This window comes from Hoplias malabaricus, chromosome X2 (assembly GCF_029633855.1).
Source record: "Hoplias malabaricus isolate fHopMal1 chromosome X2, fHopMal1.hap1, whole genome shotgun sequence".
In the NCBI taxonomy this organism is placed as follows: Eukaryota; Metazoa; Chordata; class Actinopteri; order Characiformes; family Erythrinidae; genus Hoplias; species Hoplias malabaricus.
Window position 1 is genome coordinate 11,215,778 of NC_089819.1, and position 18,423 is coordinate 11,234,200.

Sequence of the window (18,423 nt, forward strand, 5' to 3'; positions counted from 1 at the left end):
TTTGTTTGTTACTCTGCCCTTGATAAAATCTTTTGCTCTGGGACGTGCCCCCTCTACTGTCCAACAGTAGATTGGAACACGCAGTAGGCGGAGCCATAGCGGCTACTGAAAACGCGTCTGATCAATCACAACGCGAGGTGAAGGCATTTGTGAACTCTGATTGGTCAGTTCAAGGCAGGGTTGACGCCGCTAGAGGGAGACACTCGGCTCTCTTTAGCTTTGCTAGAAGAAGCTACGCACATTGCAGCTGTATTTTGGTGCTGTTTATTTTCGTTTTTTCTGCAGATTAAGCTGTAAGTTACCATGCCGGTGGACATTAGCCAGTGGAGCGGTGCTCTGGCCCTCAGTGAGGTGGAGGAAAAGCCCAGCAAGCCTCTCACGGTTAAATACGGCTCTGTAGAAGTTGACGAGTTGGGGAAAGTGCTTACACCCACCCAGGTTAGAGCCTACACAGACAGCATGCAGGAGTTTGAAAGGGAACGTCGCCCATTTTTCCAAATATGTGTATATTTATAGGTGTTAAATGTCTTGCAGACTTTTTTGCTGTAATATGCATAAAACTCATTTCTTCACAAGAGTGTTGGTGGTAATCAGGAGTCAATAACCTAAACCAGCTCTCGTTCAGACATCACTGAGTCTGCGCAGAGTTAACGAGCATTTACACCAGTGTATATATATTATATATATAAATAATTCCATGTGTTACATTTAAGAGGAAGACAATGGTGCATTTCTGTCAGAGAGACGTCAGCAGAGCATTTCATGTTATACATGTCTTTAAGGGAGGTAATGGGACACCATGGCTTCATTTATAAAATGTATTTGATTTGATATGAGTACATGATATAAGTAGTTATAGAGGCCAAGTTGGCAAAAGTGACCTGTCATTCCTGATGGAGTTGACGTGTAATAATGCTGACTGCTGGAGCAGAATCTGAGCAATGTTAAAAAATATGAGCTCATCTTTATTGTTGTCTTCTTTATTTATCTGCAATAAGTCCCTCTTAACTGTTTGTTAAAGGTGTGTTTGGCCTGATTTAACTATACATGAGCTCACCAAACCATCTGTGTCCTTTGTACATGATTAAATAAGCTTTAAACCAATTAATGTAAGTGGTTTTAATGGAAAATCTGTAATTCTATTAAAACAGATAGCAGATTCAGATAACGTTACACTGGCCTACAGGTTTGGAATCAGATGTAAGATCACAATGCAAATCCAGTTGTATGCAAACAAATGAATAAAATACCTGTTAAGTCAAAGCCTATACACAAAACAACAAATGCCTGGATCATCGGGCATCGTATACCCTGATGACGTGTGTTTCCCGTCACACCTATTGTAAGCAATTTTTACTCCGTTGTTTATAGTTTATCTTTAACAGAGCATTTCACATCAGTCCACACTGAATAACTTTGTTAATGATTGAATTATCATTCAGAAAATTGGATTCTACTTTGGCAGAGTTAAGTGAAAGTGCAGAGTGGCAGAGTTCTGCTGAGTAATGCGTGATGTTGCAAGTGGGTGAAGAATAAACTCGGTATATATTTGGCTGAAGGCTACAAAAGGACTTGCTAAATTAATATATATTTTTTATCTTTATCTGTAGCCACATCTCAGTAAGTGCATGTAGTTTTATGCAAATTGTTAGACCTCTGGTCAAATGACAAATTCTCTAAAGGAAACAAACCATAAAGTGGCATTTTCAACACTATTTATTTAAATTGCCCAATTTAACATAGAGTATTAAATGTAGTGTATGTAGTAAATGTAGTATAAAGTGACACACATCATGTTTTAGGGGCTATAATGTTCCCAAACATTGTAAAATTCCACAAATCCCTGGTAATATATAATGGGTTCTAAAGAGTACATTTGAAATGTATTTGCATTTAGAAAATCAACTACTCTAATGTTGCACTTTTTTATACGACTGGGTGGTCAGACTCAGTATTTAACTTATAGACTTTACATTGAAAGTACATTTAAATGTCGTAAACATAACCCCATTGACAACTTTGAATCCAGTTAAACATCCACCACAGCACTGTCCTCTTTAAAGATATGAAGACTGAGGTGCTATAAATGTGCTGCTGAAGCTCTATTTCATTGGCCCAGTTCATACAGTTTAATTTAGCAAGGCCTGGCAGAGAGACCTTCAGCTTAGATGTGGATTTATTAATTTTTTATTTCAAGTTTAATTTTAACCCTATAAAGTTTGGTCAGCAGGGGGCTTTAGGGTATATTAGTATATTTAATGTCAAAACATGCAGGTCAAGGGGTTTACAGGCCCAGGATCGAGAGAGATTTTCACAAAACATATGTTTTCTATGCATGTTTAACTGAATAATATGTTGTGCAGGTGCAGAATCGCCCCACAGTGATCGAATGGGAGGGATGTGACCCCAGCAAACTGTACACATTGGTCCTCACTGATCCAGATGCTCCCAGCAGAAAAGACCCTAAGTTTCGGTATGCTGATATCACTCAGTTAAAGGATTAGTCCTTCTCTCCAGTGATACATTTTTTACAGCCATTAGACTGATACCTAGTAACTGGATTGTACGAGTTCTGTACCATGCCTATTTGATACCATGTGGGGGACCCACTCTGTGGCTTGTAAAATGCATATATATATATATATATGTGTTAGTCCATCTGTCTATATGTGTGCTTCTATGTCTCTTCCTATTGGACAGACTTAACTTTCGGCTTAAAGCTGTTAAAGCTTTCATAATTTACAAACCGGATTCCCAAAAAGTTGGGGCACTAAACAAATTGTGAATAAAAACTGAATGCAATGATGTGGAGGTGCCAACATCTAGTATTTTATTCAGAATCAAAAGTTTAAACTGAGAGAATGTATCATTTTAAGGGAAAATGTTTCAAAATTTCATGGCATCAACAAATCCCCAAAAAGTTGGGACAAGGCCATTTTTTACCACTGTGTGGCATCCCCCCCTTCTTCTTACAACACTCAGTCCCAGTGTTCCATAAAGCATTTCAAATCGGGACTCATCTGACCACAGAACAGTCTTCCATTTTGCCACACTCCATTTTAAAAGACCCCTGGCCCAGTGCAAACGTCTGAGCTTGTGGAGCTTGCTTAGAAATGGCTTCCTCTTTGCACTGTAGAGTTTCAGCTGGCAACGGCGGAGGGCACGGTGGATTGTGTTCACTGACAGTGCTTTCTGGAAGTATTCCTGAGCCCATTCTGTTATTTCCTTGACAGTGGCGTTCCTGTTTGAGGTGCAGTGATGTTTAAGGGCCCGGAGATCACGAGCATCTAGTAGAGTTTTACGGCCTTGACCCTTACACACAGAAATTGTTCCAGATTCTCTGAATCTTTTGATGATGTTATGCACGGTTGATGATGATAACTTAAAAGTCTTTGCTATTTTACGCTGGGTAACACCATTCTGGTATTGCTGCACTATCTCTCTGCGCAACAATGGTGGAATTGGTGATCCTCTTACCATCTTGGCTTCAGAGAGACACTGACACTCTGAGAAGCTCTTTTTATACACAATCATGTTGTCAATTGACCTAATTAGTGTTAATTGGTCTTCCAGCTGTTCGTTATATGCTCAATTTCCTTTTTCCAGCCACTTATTGCTACTTGTCCCAACTTTTTTGGGATTTGTTGACACTGTGAAATTTTGAATCAACATATTTTTCCTTTGAAATGTTACATTTACTCAGATTAAACTGTTGATCTGTCATCTATGTTCTATTACGAATAGAATATTGACATTTGCCATCTCCACATCATTGCATTCAGTTTTTATTCACAATTTGTTTAGTGTCTCAACTTTTTTGGAATCCGGTTTGTAAGTTTCCACATTATTTAATTCACCATGAGTCCCAGCCATTTTTTATAGCCAGGTTTTATAAACATTTAGTTAAAGTGACTTTATTTTTGTTTATTTTTTTTTTAAAATCTAGAATTAATTTCATATTCAAGATAATCAAGGCCACAGCTTTTGAAGTTCACACCTTTATCCCACCTTCTTTGCACAGTGTCATGTGCTTTATTTGCCAGCTATGCCACTTTACCTTTGGGTAAATCAAAAAGAGAATTTTTAGTCAGGATTGTCCACTAGGAGACCAAATGGTACATAATTATATTTTACAGGAATTAATTTAGGCTTTTTTTTTTTTTTTTGGGGGGGAAAGTGCTGAAGTATGTGCTCAAAACGATAATGTTGACAGTATTTCATCTTCCATGTAATATATATAAATATGTGCACTCTCATTTTTCCAGGGAATGGCACCACTTTCTTGTTGTGAATATGAAAGGCAATGACGTCTCCTCTGGGTGTGTGATGTCTGATTATGTAGGATCTGGACCGCCTAAAGGAACTGGTATGATTTATTTTCTTCTTTTGATGTGGGAAATAGCGGTACAGTAGTGCAACAGGTAGTGTCACCGTCACACAGCTCCAGGGTCCTGGGGTTGTGGATTTGAACCCCGCTTAAGGTGACTGTCTGTGAAGAGTTTGGTGCGTTCTTCCCGTGTTTATGTGGGTTTCCTCCAGGCACTCGAGCTTCACCAAAAATCCAAATACAATGTCAGTTGATGTGAGTGTGTGATGCCCTGTGATTGACTGGCCTCCTGCTCTGGATGTATTCCCACTCTGCGCCCAGGTGTTCTGTGTAGGTTCCGGACCCTCCGCGATATGCGGATACAGACAATGAATGAATGATTTGAAAAAAGGGTGAAATCTGTAAATCAGGGGATGTGTGGAAATGGAGATTAAAGTTCAGAGTGCAAACAGAGCGGCACTTGAACCCACAATCTCCAGGTTCCTGGAGCAGTGTGACTGCAACACTACCTGCTGCACCACCGTGCTGCCCCTCAGAGTGCTTTGCTCTCATTTATTCACAGATTAGATTCAGACTGGGCACACAGTAAATATTGATTAGCCTCAGCCCCTTGTGCACAACTGAAATAAAAAATGCTATGAGATATTTCAGTAACTAAACTCTGTTTGAATTTCCCTGACAACTTTATGCAGAGAAGGACACAATGCTTCTGAATGGCAATTCAAAACCAGCGCACATTAAGATAATATAGGTTGTAAATGTGTCATATGAAGTATAAAAAAAGATGGGTAAAGTTTATCAGAGTAGAGCAGTGCACTTATTGCTCGACGTCATACCTCCTACAAGAGCAGCCATTGGCTCACAACTGAAACATCTACCTTAATTAGGGTGTACTCCGTGGCTATTTTACGTAAATGAGGCCTGGTACGCTGGCCCGTGATTTTAATGCTGAATCTAATTCACCAGTTGTAATCAGATATCTGATTACAGATCTTTGCTTGTTAGGAGAAACAAAGCCGGGCAGCGCAACTGGAAACGCCTGATCTTTTTCAACACTGATGTGTGAAGGCGAAGCACTATTCTTCTGCTTTAAGAGATGCACTTGAAGGGGATTTTAATGTTCAAGTTTCTGACACCTCCTACACCTACACCCCTGTTGTTTATATTTTAAAAACATCATTAAAGAGTGCATTTAAAAAAAGATACACTGGAGTTTATGGCAGGGACAAAGCTACTGCCCCGAAAGTGTGCCCTTTTAAAGAAGGCCTTAGAGAACAAAGCACATTTTAGTCTTCCCCATAAGTCCGGTCAGTGTAAAATCAGAGCTTAAATCTATGCTATATCACTGTACCCGTCTCTTTTTCACCTGTTTTTGTCCTTTGCAGGTTTCCATCGCTACGTGTGGCTGGTGTATGAACAGTCAGGTTCTGTGAGCTGCACGGAGCCAGTCTTGACCAACCGCTCCGGAGACCACCGTGGAAAATTCTGTATTGCCAGTTTCCGCAAGAAATACAGCTTGGCTGCCCCAGTAGCGGGAACGTGCTACCAGGCAGAGTGGGACGATTACGTCCCCAGGCTTTATGAGCAGCTGTCTGGGAAATAAAGTGTTATGTAGAACTAAACTAGCACTTAACAGGGTCAGGGGTTGTGCACTTTCACCTTGACATTCTCAGAACATCTCATCGATTCGCCAGTACACTTCTGATCAATTTAATCCCAGCTCTGATCTCCATGCCTGTGTTTCACTGCTCTTACTGCACTTATTGGTGGCATCTGGCTTTTGTTTTACCTTAAATTGCAGATACAGGCTTTACTTTCTTTCCATACCTTGTACCTATGGATACAAATCTAATTTTGTGTACTATAGTGGTCTCTGTCAGGAATCGGTAAAAGAGAAGTTGTGTTCCTGATATTAAAAACAACATCCAGACTACAGTTGTGTGGTGAGCACTTTATTTACAATAATTAAAAGCATTTATGACAAATCATGCTTTTTTTCCTCTCTCCTCAACCTGAAAACAACATTTTAAAGTGCATGCAAATAGTAAAGCAGTTATTTGAGTTTTATTCACAGGGTTTTGATTTTCGTCATAAGAAAAATGCACAGCTTGAGGAAGCCAAAAAAAAAATTGTCCAAGAGATACTTATGATTTTATGGAAATCTGAGGGAATCGTCAATCAGTCGACATCATAAAAAAATCTAAGTTAAAATACAATAGGAAAATAAGTCAAAGTTCTCCATAAAGCCTTCCACACATAAAATACATGTACCCTTTCCCCCAAAGCCCTTTTGTGCTAGTACCAGGAGCAAGGATTCATAAATGTATGAATTATTATTATCATTATTCACATTGCTGACCTCAGTGGAGGTTGATTTATACAGAAGAACATGGTGGGTTCCTGACTAAAGAAACCCTTTAATTCACTAAACCAGAAGAATCTCCAGTTCAAGTATGTACACCAAAGGAATATGTAAAATTGTATCAAATTTGTTCAATACATCAAAAGGTTTTTCTTGTGTTTATTTCTTTCAGATGAATAAATACCGAATGGAGAGACTCAGCAGCATTACGTCTAAGACTGCAAAAAAAGACAATACAAGTCCGTTTGTGAAAATATCGCCTAAAAATTGTGTGAATTAATTAACGGCAGCAATACACCCCCCCATATCACGCACATTGGTATTGCTTTTCTTCCTCTCTAAATCTCTATGTCAATCACATCAAGTGTTATCATTGCACGAGAAAAATCACTGACATCAACACTGTGACATTGTTTCATTTTCTTATACATAATACTTATATATTTATAGATATATTTAAAAACATAGCTAAAGGAAGTTATCCAGCATGTTGAAATTTTGTGACATGATAAGAGGAGGGGCCTGTTGCAAAAAAATAGGCCTGTGCAGGCACTAGTCCGGAGAAAATGGAGGGTTGGTTTGTCAGTAGCAAAAAAAAAAAAAAAACTGCAGGTGTCCTTTAAGGTGTGGAGGACAAAGGACTTTAAGAAAAGAAAATACAGGGAGGAAAAATGTAGGCAGATTGGGTTAGGTCTCATCTGTAGTCATCTTTAGGGTAGTCTAATGCTCCCAGGTTTCCAAAGCCCATGCGCAAGCTCTCCATGTCAAAGGCGTCCATCTCCCTCTCCTGCCGCTCCAGAAGGTGTTTGATCCGGTCAGTGCGCTCCTTCTGAAGAGAAGCCAGCTCCTCTTCAATCTGACAATTACATACATTTAAAGATACCATCAGCCAAATAATTAAAGGTGCTGGCAATGTAGATGACTAAAACAAAAAATAAAGAAACCCTCAACGTTAGGAGAGTTATGTATTGATATATTATTCATTCATTCATTATGTGTAAGCGCTTATCTAGTTCAGAGTCGTGGTGGGTCCAGAGCCTATCTGGAATCACTGGGAGCAAGTTGGGAACACACTCTGGAGGGGACGCCAGTCCTTCACAGGGCAACACACACATTCACTCACACACACACACACCTACGGACACTTTTGAGTCGCCAATCCACCTACCGACGTGTGTTTTTGGACTGTGGGAGGAAACCCACGCGGACACGGTGAGAACATACAAACTCCTCACAGACAGTCCCTGGAGCGGGACTTAAACTCACAACCTCCAGGTCCCTGGAGCTGTGTGACTGCAACACTACCTGCTGCACCACCGTGCCACCCATTGAAATATTAGAAGTAAGAAATGTTAACGAATATGTTGTCACTAAATTGGCTGGTATCACAGAAGATCATTTATTCATTAATCTTCTGCAGCCACATCCTGTTCAGGGGTGCCCATCTGTCACAGAGCATCACACACAATAACATTAATACACTCTATTACTTATATTTTTTACAGGGGCAGTACAGTGGCACGTGATAGTGTTGTCAAACAGCCCCAGGGTCCAGGGGTTAGTGTCTGTATGGGTTTGCTCTGGGTGCTCTGGTTTCACATGCTGGTAGATAGACAGTTTATTCAAATGTGTCCATAGGTGTGATACAGTGAATGAATCTGAGTGCATGGTGTCCTGTGATGGACAGGCACCCCATTCAGTGTGTGTTTCTGCTTTGGACACACCATCACTCAGAACTGGATAAGGTAGTGAATTAATGAATGAATAAATAACTTATACTTACACCATAAAGATTCATCATAAACATTAACAATATACACTCACTGTAGTATGTTTTGATATGTTTCCAAAGTCTGGACATGTTGAAAAATGGTGTTGAATGCATAATAACACATGAACGTGGCAGATCTTTATATTCTATATTTATATACTATGTTCTATAAAGAAAGTGCAGTAACTAATATTTTTGTCTATTGTTAAAGGACAACTATGTAATATTTTTACCACAAAATTACAGATTCAAAATCACTGACCTGTAATAGGGAGAATAGCTTCTCTGTCATTGCCTACTCTGGGCTCAGCACTGCAGAAACTACACTATGTAACTTTTGGGAAGGGTAGGAAATCACCACACACATCCATCCCCCTCCTTATTAATTTCAGTACAGAGCTGTGAATATTAACTGCACTAGCAAAAAAATATTAAATAAATAAATAATAATAAAAAATGTAAAAATCCATTATACTGGTATAAAACACAGATAAAGGGGAGATTCCTTTTTGACTGAAGAACTGCTTTTCTCCAAGTGGTGTATATAATCCTTTATAATTAACAAAGAAGCAGGGACACTGATAACAGTAAACATAATCATGTGTTTAAAATCTAGAAAGTTGGAATGCTTTCATTCCCTAATTAGCCTTTACACCGATGTACAAAAAAGAAAACGTATAGTGGTGTGAATTGGAACAGATTAAAAGGAAGCTGATCCAACAGTCTGAGAACCTTTAGACCATTAATTTTGAACTAATCCTCAACAACTAACTAAAGCATCTGTAAAGAGTGCTGCCACAACCAAGATTAACAAGAAAACAAAATAAATCAGTCGTCTAGAAGGAGGTCTGGAGTTATATGTGGAGTTCTCAGTAACTCTATTAACTCTACAAATACAGATATGGGTCCTATACTTATGCTGAGCTCTTAAAGAGGACACATTACAACCCTTTGTCCATGAGTTAACACTTCCCTGGAGTATTTACTTACGTCTGTGACTTTGGACAAAACACCAAAAGGATCAAACCGCACAGCAATGCTCACACCCTATCTAAAAAGCCCAGCTCAGAACAGAGACAACTGAAGTGCCCGCTCTCTCTACATAAGAAGCAGTACAAACTTGATCTAGCCCACGTTCTCAAACGAAGTTGTATTATTTCAGTTAGATAGTTTGAGAGTTGGTTAGTGCTCCAGACCTCCCATGTAATGTGCTAATACACTTAAAATATATATATTTTTCCATAGTATGTCCCCTTTAAGTAATCGTAAATGAGACTCTGACTGTTTTCTATTCAAAAAGACAAGCATTCATTACATACATTCTAACAGTAGAAACAATTATTTAGCTACATCAATAGCAAGCAATTGACTTTAGCTGTGTAGTTCCTATAAACACCAAACACGTCTTAATTTATTATGCACATTACAAGGGATTTCACTACAATTCCTTACTCTCAAAACAACACTGAAATTTTTCTGGAGGTACATGATTGGGTATTTACAGCACAAAGAAAACATCAATACAATTGAAGGATAAAGTCAGTTGAAGGGTTTATACCTTTTGTTCCAGATGAGCTCTGCGAAGAGACACTTTCTGCTCGAGTTTCTGCTGCTCTCTCTCATGCTGAGCCTCTGTTTGCATCTTTATTTTACTCTGATATGCGTTCAGTAGCTCCATCTCTTGCTGCAGCTGATGCCTCAGAGCCTGGCACTCTGCCTCCTGAGCCTCATCCAGACGTAGCTAAACACCCCCCCAACAACACACACACACACACACACAAACAGGAAACAAATACATGTAAACCATATGAAAATGAGTGACTAAAAAAATCATAAAATAATTATCCTACACTGTATTTCACAAAATGCTTGTCCTTTTCTTGCAACGCTCCTCAATTTTGGGGGGGATTAGCTTGGCATTAATCCATTTTTTTTGTACATTTATTTTTTTTAAACTTAAAAAAAAAAAAATCTTCTCATGTTATCCCTGGCATGCCAGCATTAATGGGTGAATATTATTAATTGCTTAAAAAACATACATTAAAGAAATTCAAATCAATCAGCTCACAGCAGTAAAACTCACCGCCTGTGAAGCCATCATCTCGTTGATGCTCTGCTCATACTGCTCAGCAAGGATGGCCAGTTTGCGGGTCTGCTCGTCCTTCAGAGCCTTCAGCACAATCTTGTGTTCACTCTTGGGGGTCACCTCCAGCTGGTGATGCCGTAGAGCCTTGTACTGCTTTGTTTGGACCTTACACGTGTCCTGGAACTGCTTCTTTATCTGCAGTTCCATGGCCTGGAGAAGAACACACAGGGTATTGTATACTAAAACCAGTGTTAACTAACCCTCTCCGAACCAAAAAAAAAAAGAAAGAACATCAATGTTGTTGATCTTCTGTCTTATTACTGGGTAAAAGCTCCCTTGTGATAATATCAGATGTACATAGCGCAATACAAATACATTTGACTGGAATTGTTTGGGTTTGGGGTTGTTGTCTATGTGTAAATCATCTTTGAGCTCCATAGAGGTTATGTGCAGCTTATTTACATTTCATTGAGACGTAAACATTTATATTTCTATTTGCCTCCATTCTGCACTGTCACATAGCAGTTATACGTTATTGGAATCCAGTATCTACTCTTAAAACAGACCATCTATACTCAGTGGTTCAGTGGAAATCTGACAATTTGCACTAGGGCTTGTGAACTGATAATTCTGTTTAAATCGACTTAAATACAAAAATTTTAATTTCTCTGATGTGAAATTTCTAAATAATAAGTTTTCTGCTATAAAGATTTGTTAGTTACTCTTTATTATCCATCCATCCATCCATCCATTATCTGTAGCCGCTTATCCAATTCTAGGGTCGCGGGGGGTCCAGAGCCTACCTGGAATCATTGGGCGCAAGGCGGGAGTACACCCTGGAGGGGACGCCAGTCCTTCACAGGGCAACACAGACACACACACATTCACACCTACGGACACTTTTCGAGTCGCCAATCCACCTGCAACGTGTGTTTTTGGACTGTGGGAGGAAACCGGAGCACCCGGAGGAAACCCACGCGGACACGGGGAGAACACACCAACTCCTCACAGACAGTCACCTGGTGCGGGAATCGAACCCACAACCTCCAGGCCCCTGGAGCTGTGTGACTGCGACACTACTAATCATGCATCCACTGAAACACATTTCAGTTCCTCTACTGATAGACACTGGATATTCCTCTCCAGGTTTAGAATTTAAGCTGTATTTACTTTTTCATGCTTTCTTTTACTCTAGTTGTTTTGTTTACCATATATTTACCCAAATAAGCAGTTTAGTAGCCAGAAATGCATAGCGGATAACAATGCTGCTCTTCATGATGCAGACTGGAATTTGATTCTCAGCCCATGCAATCAAATCACAGTGGCACGAATAAAAAGTTCTATGTCACTCTGGATAAGAGCTTCTGCAAAATGCTATCGATGAATATATAAAAACAATCCTTTTATGAGTATGAAATATGGATTTAGGCTACTCTACCCACATCTGTTTAATGTGTACTCTGAACTCTCTGTTCTGTGGTACCTTGAGGTTTTTGGGCTGTTGTCGTAGCTCCAGGACATGTTTTCTGTGCAGTTCTCTCTCACGCCGGTTGTTGTACTCTATCTGATTCTCCAGCTCAGTCTGATGCTGCAGCCGGATCAGATCCATGCGCAGTTTCTGCAGGGTTTTCAGTTGCCTGTGCTCCAGTTCTTGAGTCGACTCGTCATGTCTGATCAGCATTGCATGCTCCATCTCTTTCTGAGTCTTCTTCTTATTCAACTCCTGGAAGACCAAAAAAAAAAAAATCAATTAACATTATTATTATTATTTAATACTTTTGAGCTACAGTGGCTGATATTTCATTTTTATTATATTATTAATAGCTTCACAAATACCAACCTATACAAATTTATAAAAAAAACTTTTAATCTAGGCGTTCAAATGCAACACCTCTAACTCATGACACTGTAAATTGAAAAAAAGAACAACTATATTGTAAGAAGTAAAAGTAATTCACAGTTTATAATTCTAATTCAAGTAAATATGTTAATAGCTATATTTTAAACTAATTAAATCCGCTAGTTTTCCCATGTACTAAAGTAAGCACAGAGTGAAATCAGTGTGGGGGTTGGTTTATTGGTCTTGTTTTGTTTTTGTAATAGAAAAAAATAGAGCAGGAATTCCGACGACAGCTCTCACCAGATTATCCACGTAGATTGTGGGGATCAGTACATAGCTGCATGTCTTAATTTTTAAATCATATTAACTGGGCAAATTTGTGAATGGGGAAAATGCAGATAACAAAAAAGGCAGAAATTAAATGATCCCAGTCTACAGTCTTGCATTTTTGGGTTTGTTTATATAATAATGACTGCTCTTTCCAGTATACATTTATCTTTACACGAACAGAAGGAATGTGGGAGAAGCATATTTTATCTTATAAAAAATATTACAATATAAAAAAGAACAAATGCATAATGTGTAAAAGAAATTTGAAACATTAGAGAACCCATTGAGGCAATCCTAGTAATCATTTTGTAAAAATACACTGATAGTAAATCTTTCAAGCCCCCCCAAAAACTGCTCATCCACTGTAATGGTCACTGATGGTTCTTTTTTGAATGTGACAACATTACAAACATTGACTTGCTTTTACTAATAGCAATGAAACAGATAATTTGAAACTGCAAATGATATCAGTCTCTCCTTACAGTTCCTATGCACTAAGATATAATAGCATTGATTACTTTGTCCATAATGTGTAGTGCTAATTGTCTTTTGTTTCCCCCACCTCTCGTAACTGCTCCTGCTCAAACTCATGTCTTTTGGTCATGACTTTGCGTTTGAAAGCTCTGCAGTTGCGGTCATAGAAGAGTCGCTGCTGCCCCAGGAGCTGAGCCTCTTCTTCGGCCTGAGAGTGCTGCATGTTCTCCTTATGCTTGGACAGGCGCTCCTGCTTCTCCTTCTTTGGAGTGCTGTGGTCTTCATTCATCTCCTAAACACAGAAGGGAAAAAATTAAGCTAAAATGCAAACAAAAGGCATATTTAAGGTATTTATCAATGCATGCCGACCATAAATGACCAGAGTTCTAACAGTTTTTAAATTTTTATACCAAAACGATAAAACCCACAAAAAATAAACCTTGTATATATTTCTTAACAAATCCTAACATTAATTCTGTAAGTTGGACATACGAAGGATAGTTGCAGCAGTAGCGAAACCTGGAGTTTATTGCACAGTATATCTTTATCTAACTTGTTTTACTCCAATATCATGCAGGAACAGCACTCTCCCTTAGTTCACTGAGAGGCTCTTATGCAATCTAGGCTAAATGGATGCCCTTATGTTAATGTGTTTATGCTAACGATATTACAGCCATGATGAATTCAAAATAAGCTACTTACATTGCTTGTAACAATAAGCAAACTACGTATATTCTAGTGGTAAATGCATCCTCTCTGGTGGTTAAAGGCGTCAAAAATAGAACGTTTTTACCAGTACACTTCCTGTCAGCAGAAGAAAGCATCTAAACTGTGTACCTCTTTGATTTTTTCCTTGCAGAGTTTATACTGTTTCTTCTGGTTGTCCAAGAAAGTAGTCAGTTCCTTCTTCTGTTGGGCCAGGATCTGCTGCTGAAACTTTTTCTCATCTGCTGCAGCCATTTTCATCTGGAAACAAACAAGGACATTTCAAGAGTCCATAGTTTTGGACACAATTTGATTGTATTAAATTTTATAAAATGGTTACGTTTTTGTGTACTTGTACACAGCATATTTTGTTCTTCATGTTTTATGTTGCATAAACATTTAAACATTGTAATGTATAGTTTACATGTGTGTTGTGTAGGCATGCAAACTTGACACACCAGTTTAAAATGGCTGACTGCTGTGCGGCTACATGGTCAATTCTCATTCAATTTATATATATATATATATATATATATATATAGTACACACAGTGCCATGAAAATGTTCAGGATTTTCCTTTATAAATCATTGGTTGTTCAGCTCAGCAATTTCAGTTAAATATATCATATAGCAGATGAACACAGTGATATTTGAGAAGTGAAATGAAGTTTATAGGATTTGCAGAAAGTGTGCATTCATTACTTAAACAAAATTAAGCAGGTGCATAAATTTGGGCACCCCAACAGAAAAATTACATCAATGTTTAGTAGATCCTCCTTTCGCAGAAATAACAGCCTCTAAACTCTTCCTATAGCCTCCAATGAGAGTCTGGATTCTGGCTGAAGGTATTTTCGATCACTTCTTTACAAAACATCTCCAGTTCAGTCAGGTTTAATGGTTTCTGAGCATGGACAGCCCACTTTAAATCACACCACAGATAATATTCAATAATATTCAGGTCTGTGGACTGAGATGGCGATTCCATAATGTTGTACTTGTTCTTCTGCATGAACACCTTAGTAGTTTTTGAGCAGTGTTTACGGTCGTTGCCTGAAGTATCCAGCCCCGGTGCAACTTCAACTCTGTCACTGATTCTTGAACATTGTTCTCAAGAATCTGCTGATGCTGACTGGAATCCATGCGACCCTCAACTTTAACAAGATTCCCAGGACCTGCACTGGCCACACAGCCCCACAGCATGATGGAAAGGCTACCAAATTTTACTGTGTGTAGCAAATGTTTTTCTTGGAACGCTGTGTTCTTTTCTCCCCTATGCTTACTGCCCCTTGTTATGTCCAAATAACTCAATTTTAGTTTAATCAGTCTATAGCACCTTATTCCAAAATGAAGCTGGCTTGTCCAAATGTGCTTTAGCATACCTCAAGCGCCACTGTTTGTGGCGTGTACGCAGAAAAGGCTTCTTCTGCATTACTCTCCCATATTGCCTCTCCTTGTGCAAAGTGTGCTGATTAGTTGAACGATGTACAGTGACACCATCTGCAGCAGGATGATTTTGTAGGTCTTTGGAGCTGGTCTGTGGGTTGACCATGACTGTTCTCACCATCCTTCACCTCTGCTTATCTGAGATATTTCTTGGCCTGCCACTTCGGGCCTTAACTAGAACTCTGCCTCCGGTCTTTCATTTCCTCACTAAGTTCCTCACAGTGGAAACTGACAGCTGAAATCTCTGAGATAGCTTTTTGTATCCTTCCCCTAAACCATGATGTTGAACAATCTTTGTTTTCAGGATCTGAGAGTTGTTTTGAGGCTCCCATGTTGCCACTCTTCAGATGGCAACGATGCAAAGAGGAGAAAAACTTGCAATTGGCCACCTTAACCCTTTCAAGGGTCAATAAGCTTACAAAGCAAATGTTGTGTTCCAATAATTAGTGCTAAAGGTATTCAAAACAATAAAATCAATAAAGGCTGCCCAAATTTATGCACCTGCCTAATTTTGTTTAAGTAATTATTGCACACGTATTTCACTTCTCAAATATCATTGTGTTCATCTGCTATATGATATATTTAACTGAAATTGCAGATCTAGACAACCAATGATTTATAAAGGATAATCATGATATTTATCAGTGGTCCCCAAACTTTTTCATACATTTGTTTGTTTGTGTGTGTGTGTGTGTGTATTATATATATAAACGCACACACATTACACAATTATACCCAACAAACCTGTCTTGGACTGTCACTTAGAACTGGGAAAAATAAATGTCTTGCTCACAAACGTATAACTCAAGTTGTCAATGTCAATGTCTGTTTTCTATTACTGTACAAAAATATTGCAAATATCACTAAGCAAATCCACTTAATGTGTCAGCAATTTAATTCAGTACTTTCAAGTAGCCAAATATGTCTAATTAAGTTGTTTACATATTTCTGGACATAAATTGTACTGTAATTCAGACAAAACAAGTTTTGAATTAAGTATTACTTATATAAGCTCACATAGAAGTATATTCTCAATTTATATATGAGGAAATCTCATAATACCTGGCACTCTACATGAAGAAATACATATTATTAACATTACAGAGACATTAAGCTTTAAAAACTAGATTTTAAAAATGTTGCTGCAACACTTTAATCAGGACTTTGGAAATTCACCGAGGCATCTCAAAACAAGCCTACCATTTTCTTCTCTCACTTCATTAGCATACTAATCAACATATGCATCATGAATAATGAACATTCAACCACTGGCTATTTACATATTTCTCATACAATATTGAAAAATGGGATTGTGGATAATGGCTGTTTGCATGGTTTTGTTCTCCTTCCCGTTTGAACTTTTGAACCCCCCCACCTTTTCTTTTGTATTTTATTCACTCACTGAATTACTTCAAAAAAAAAAAAAAAACTGTGGTCAAGTGCTCTTCCGAACACCTCTTCTTATTTTGCACAACATTGCATTATTCTAAGGATACTATTCTTCCTGCTTGGAAAAACAGGAAATGCCATGCAACTCGATGGGTTCCAGATTTCATTAGCAATCTTCTCAAGCTTTGGATTAATATTTAGATTAATCTGATTAATCTGAACAGATAAAAACTACTAATCTATAAACTTCTATCACTAGTTCCAATAAAGTGTAAATGCCTGTATAATTACATAGTTAAGATATTAATTAAAAATGCTCACTACTACCAATAGGAACTATTGATGAATGTGTTTCCACATCAAACCACTCTGAATAATGGCTTACACCTCAGCTATTGTTGAGCTGCCCCCACCTTAAGGTCTGTGCATCTTTTATATATGCGCCTTTTTTTTTACTAAATTGCACTACTGTGTACATAAATCCTCCAATCACATTTGTGCATTCACTACCAGACTTCTACAAATAATTATAATTAAAATAATGTTAATAATTTCCTAAAAAATGTACATTTATAACCTTAATTTTAAGCAGCAAAGAACCATTAAAATTCAGCCACACTATGATGATCAGAAGACTGCTAAATGACAATGCAAACAGAATGACAGTACATACTGTCCCCTCACCTCTTTGTCTGTTTGGATTGCATGTTTCTTGGCCAGTTTCTCCAGCTCGATGTAGGCATTGTTGGCCTGGGTTTCCACCTCTTTCTGGAGCTTCAGCCGGTGCTCATCCATCTCGGCCTTCAGTTTGTTCTCCAAAGCAATCAGCTGCTTCTGGTGCTGCCGTCTCATGCGCTTGTAGCCAGACATCTGCTCTCGGAGCTCATTTTCCTGCTCATGCTCATGGATCTGACGTGTCACCTGAGAGGAGACAACTGAGGCTTAGTAAAGAGGTTTTTTTTTTTTTAGACATTTATCAGAGATTAGACTTGGAACAGTATTGGAAAGAATGTGGTGAGGCAGCCAAGACTGCACTAGGTGAAATCCTCTCTCTCTTTTCAAATTTATTTGACTTAATATACAAGCACTAGTAGATAACTCTAACAATAAGTGAACTATGGTCACAAAAGATTAACAGATGACTGTACTGATGTTTAAGCGGATGAATGCAATTAAATTCTCATAGCAATGTTCCACCATGAAAGCCTTTAGTCTTCCTATGATTGCGATAAGCTCTACTTTGCTATATTAGCACAGTGTCTTCTTTACAAAGCACTTAAAATATATAGAAATATTGGAATACTCGTACTCAAGGGAAAAAAAACATTTAAGGAAACAACTGCTAAAAAATATTTTTGATTCTTTAAGTGAAGTACCCCTTCCAATAAATACACAACAAATTAATTTTAGATTTAAAATTAACCGCATATCTTTTCATCCTGAAATCTATTAATCTTCCATTCATTCAATAAAGTCTCTAACCAGGAAAACCACATGCCATTAAAATCATCACAAAAAAACAATAAAATAAGTTGCTTGTATTTACATCTAATTTCTCTCTCCAGTATCTAATTCCCAAACATAATAACTCTGAAATCTTTACCTGCACAAACCCACTTATAATAAAAGCCAGAGCTCAAGTGCTGAAGCAACTTCTATTCGATACAGAGTGTAAAAGAAAACATTAAAATGATGG

At 38.2% G+C, this 18,423-nt stretch overlaps 2 protein-coding genes across 3 annotated transcripts in view; one reads left to right on the forward strand and one right to left on the reverse strand.

The window, feature by feature from the left end:
• The first annotated feature begins 155 nt into the window (after window positions 1-155).
• Window positions 156-6,225, forward strand: LOC136676580 (phosphatidylethanolamine-binding protein 1-like). Its single transcript, XM_066653681.1, has 4 exons — window positions 156-438; window positions 2,364-2,473; window positions 4,266-4,366; window positions 5,713-6,225. Exons 1-4 carry the CDS (start codon window positions 304-306, stop codon window positions 5,928-5,930), a joined length of 564 nt encoding a protein of 187 aa, XP_066509778.1. The 5' UTR covers window positions 156-303; the 3' UTR covers window positions 5,931-6,225.
• A 194-nt stretch (window positions 6,226-6,419) lies between these two features.
• The window catches only part of LOC136676579 (serine/threonine-protein kinase TAO3-like), a 72,425-nt gene continuing 60,421 nt past the window's right edge, over window positions 6,420-18,423 (reverse strand). For both annotated transcript variants that reach the window (XM_066653680.1, XM_066653679.1), the window contains exons 15-21: window positions 17,412-17,648; window positions 14,028-14,156; window positions 13,279-13,482; window positions 12,030-12,269; window positions 10,544-10,756; window positions 10,019-10,201; window positions 6,420-7,545 (exon numbers count right to left, since the gene is read on the reverse strand). In XM_066653680.1, the coding sequence (XP_066509777.1) occupies window positions 7,384-7,545; window positions 10,019-10,201; window positions 10,544-10,756; window positions 12,030-12,269; window positions 13,279-13,482; window positions 14,028-14,156; window positions 17,412-17,648 (1,368 nt within the window). In that variant the 3' untranslated portion in view covers window positions 6,420-7,383. The remainder of the gene's footprint in view (window positions 7,546-10,018; window positions 10,202-10,543; window positions 10,757-12,029; window positions 12,270-13,278; window positions 13,483-14,027; window positions 14,157-17,411; window positions 17,649-18,423) is intronic.

Coding starts and splice junctions, on each gene's coding strand:
- LOC136676580 (XM_066653681.1), top strand. CDS start 304: ATGCCGGTGGACATTAGCCAGTGGAGCGGTGCTCTGGCCCTCAGTGAG. Junction 439..2,363: donor AAGTGCTTACACCCACCCAG/GTTAGAGCCTAC, acceptor TATGTTGTGCAG/GTGCAGAATCGCCCCACAGT. Junction 2,474..4,265: donor AGAAAAGACCCTAAGTTTCG/GTATGCTGATAT, acceptor TCATTTTTCCAG/GGAATGGCACCACTTTCTTG.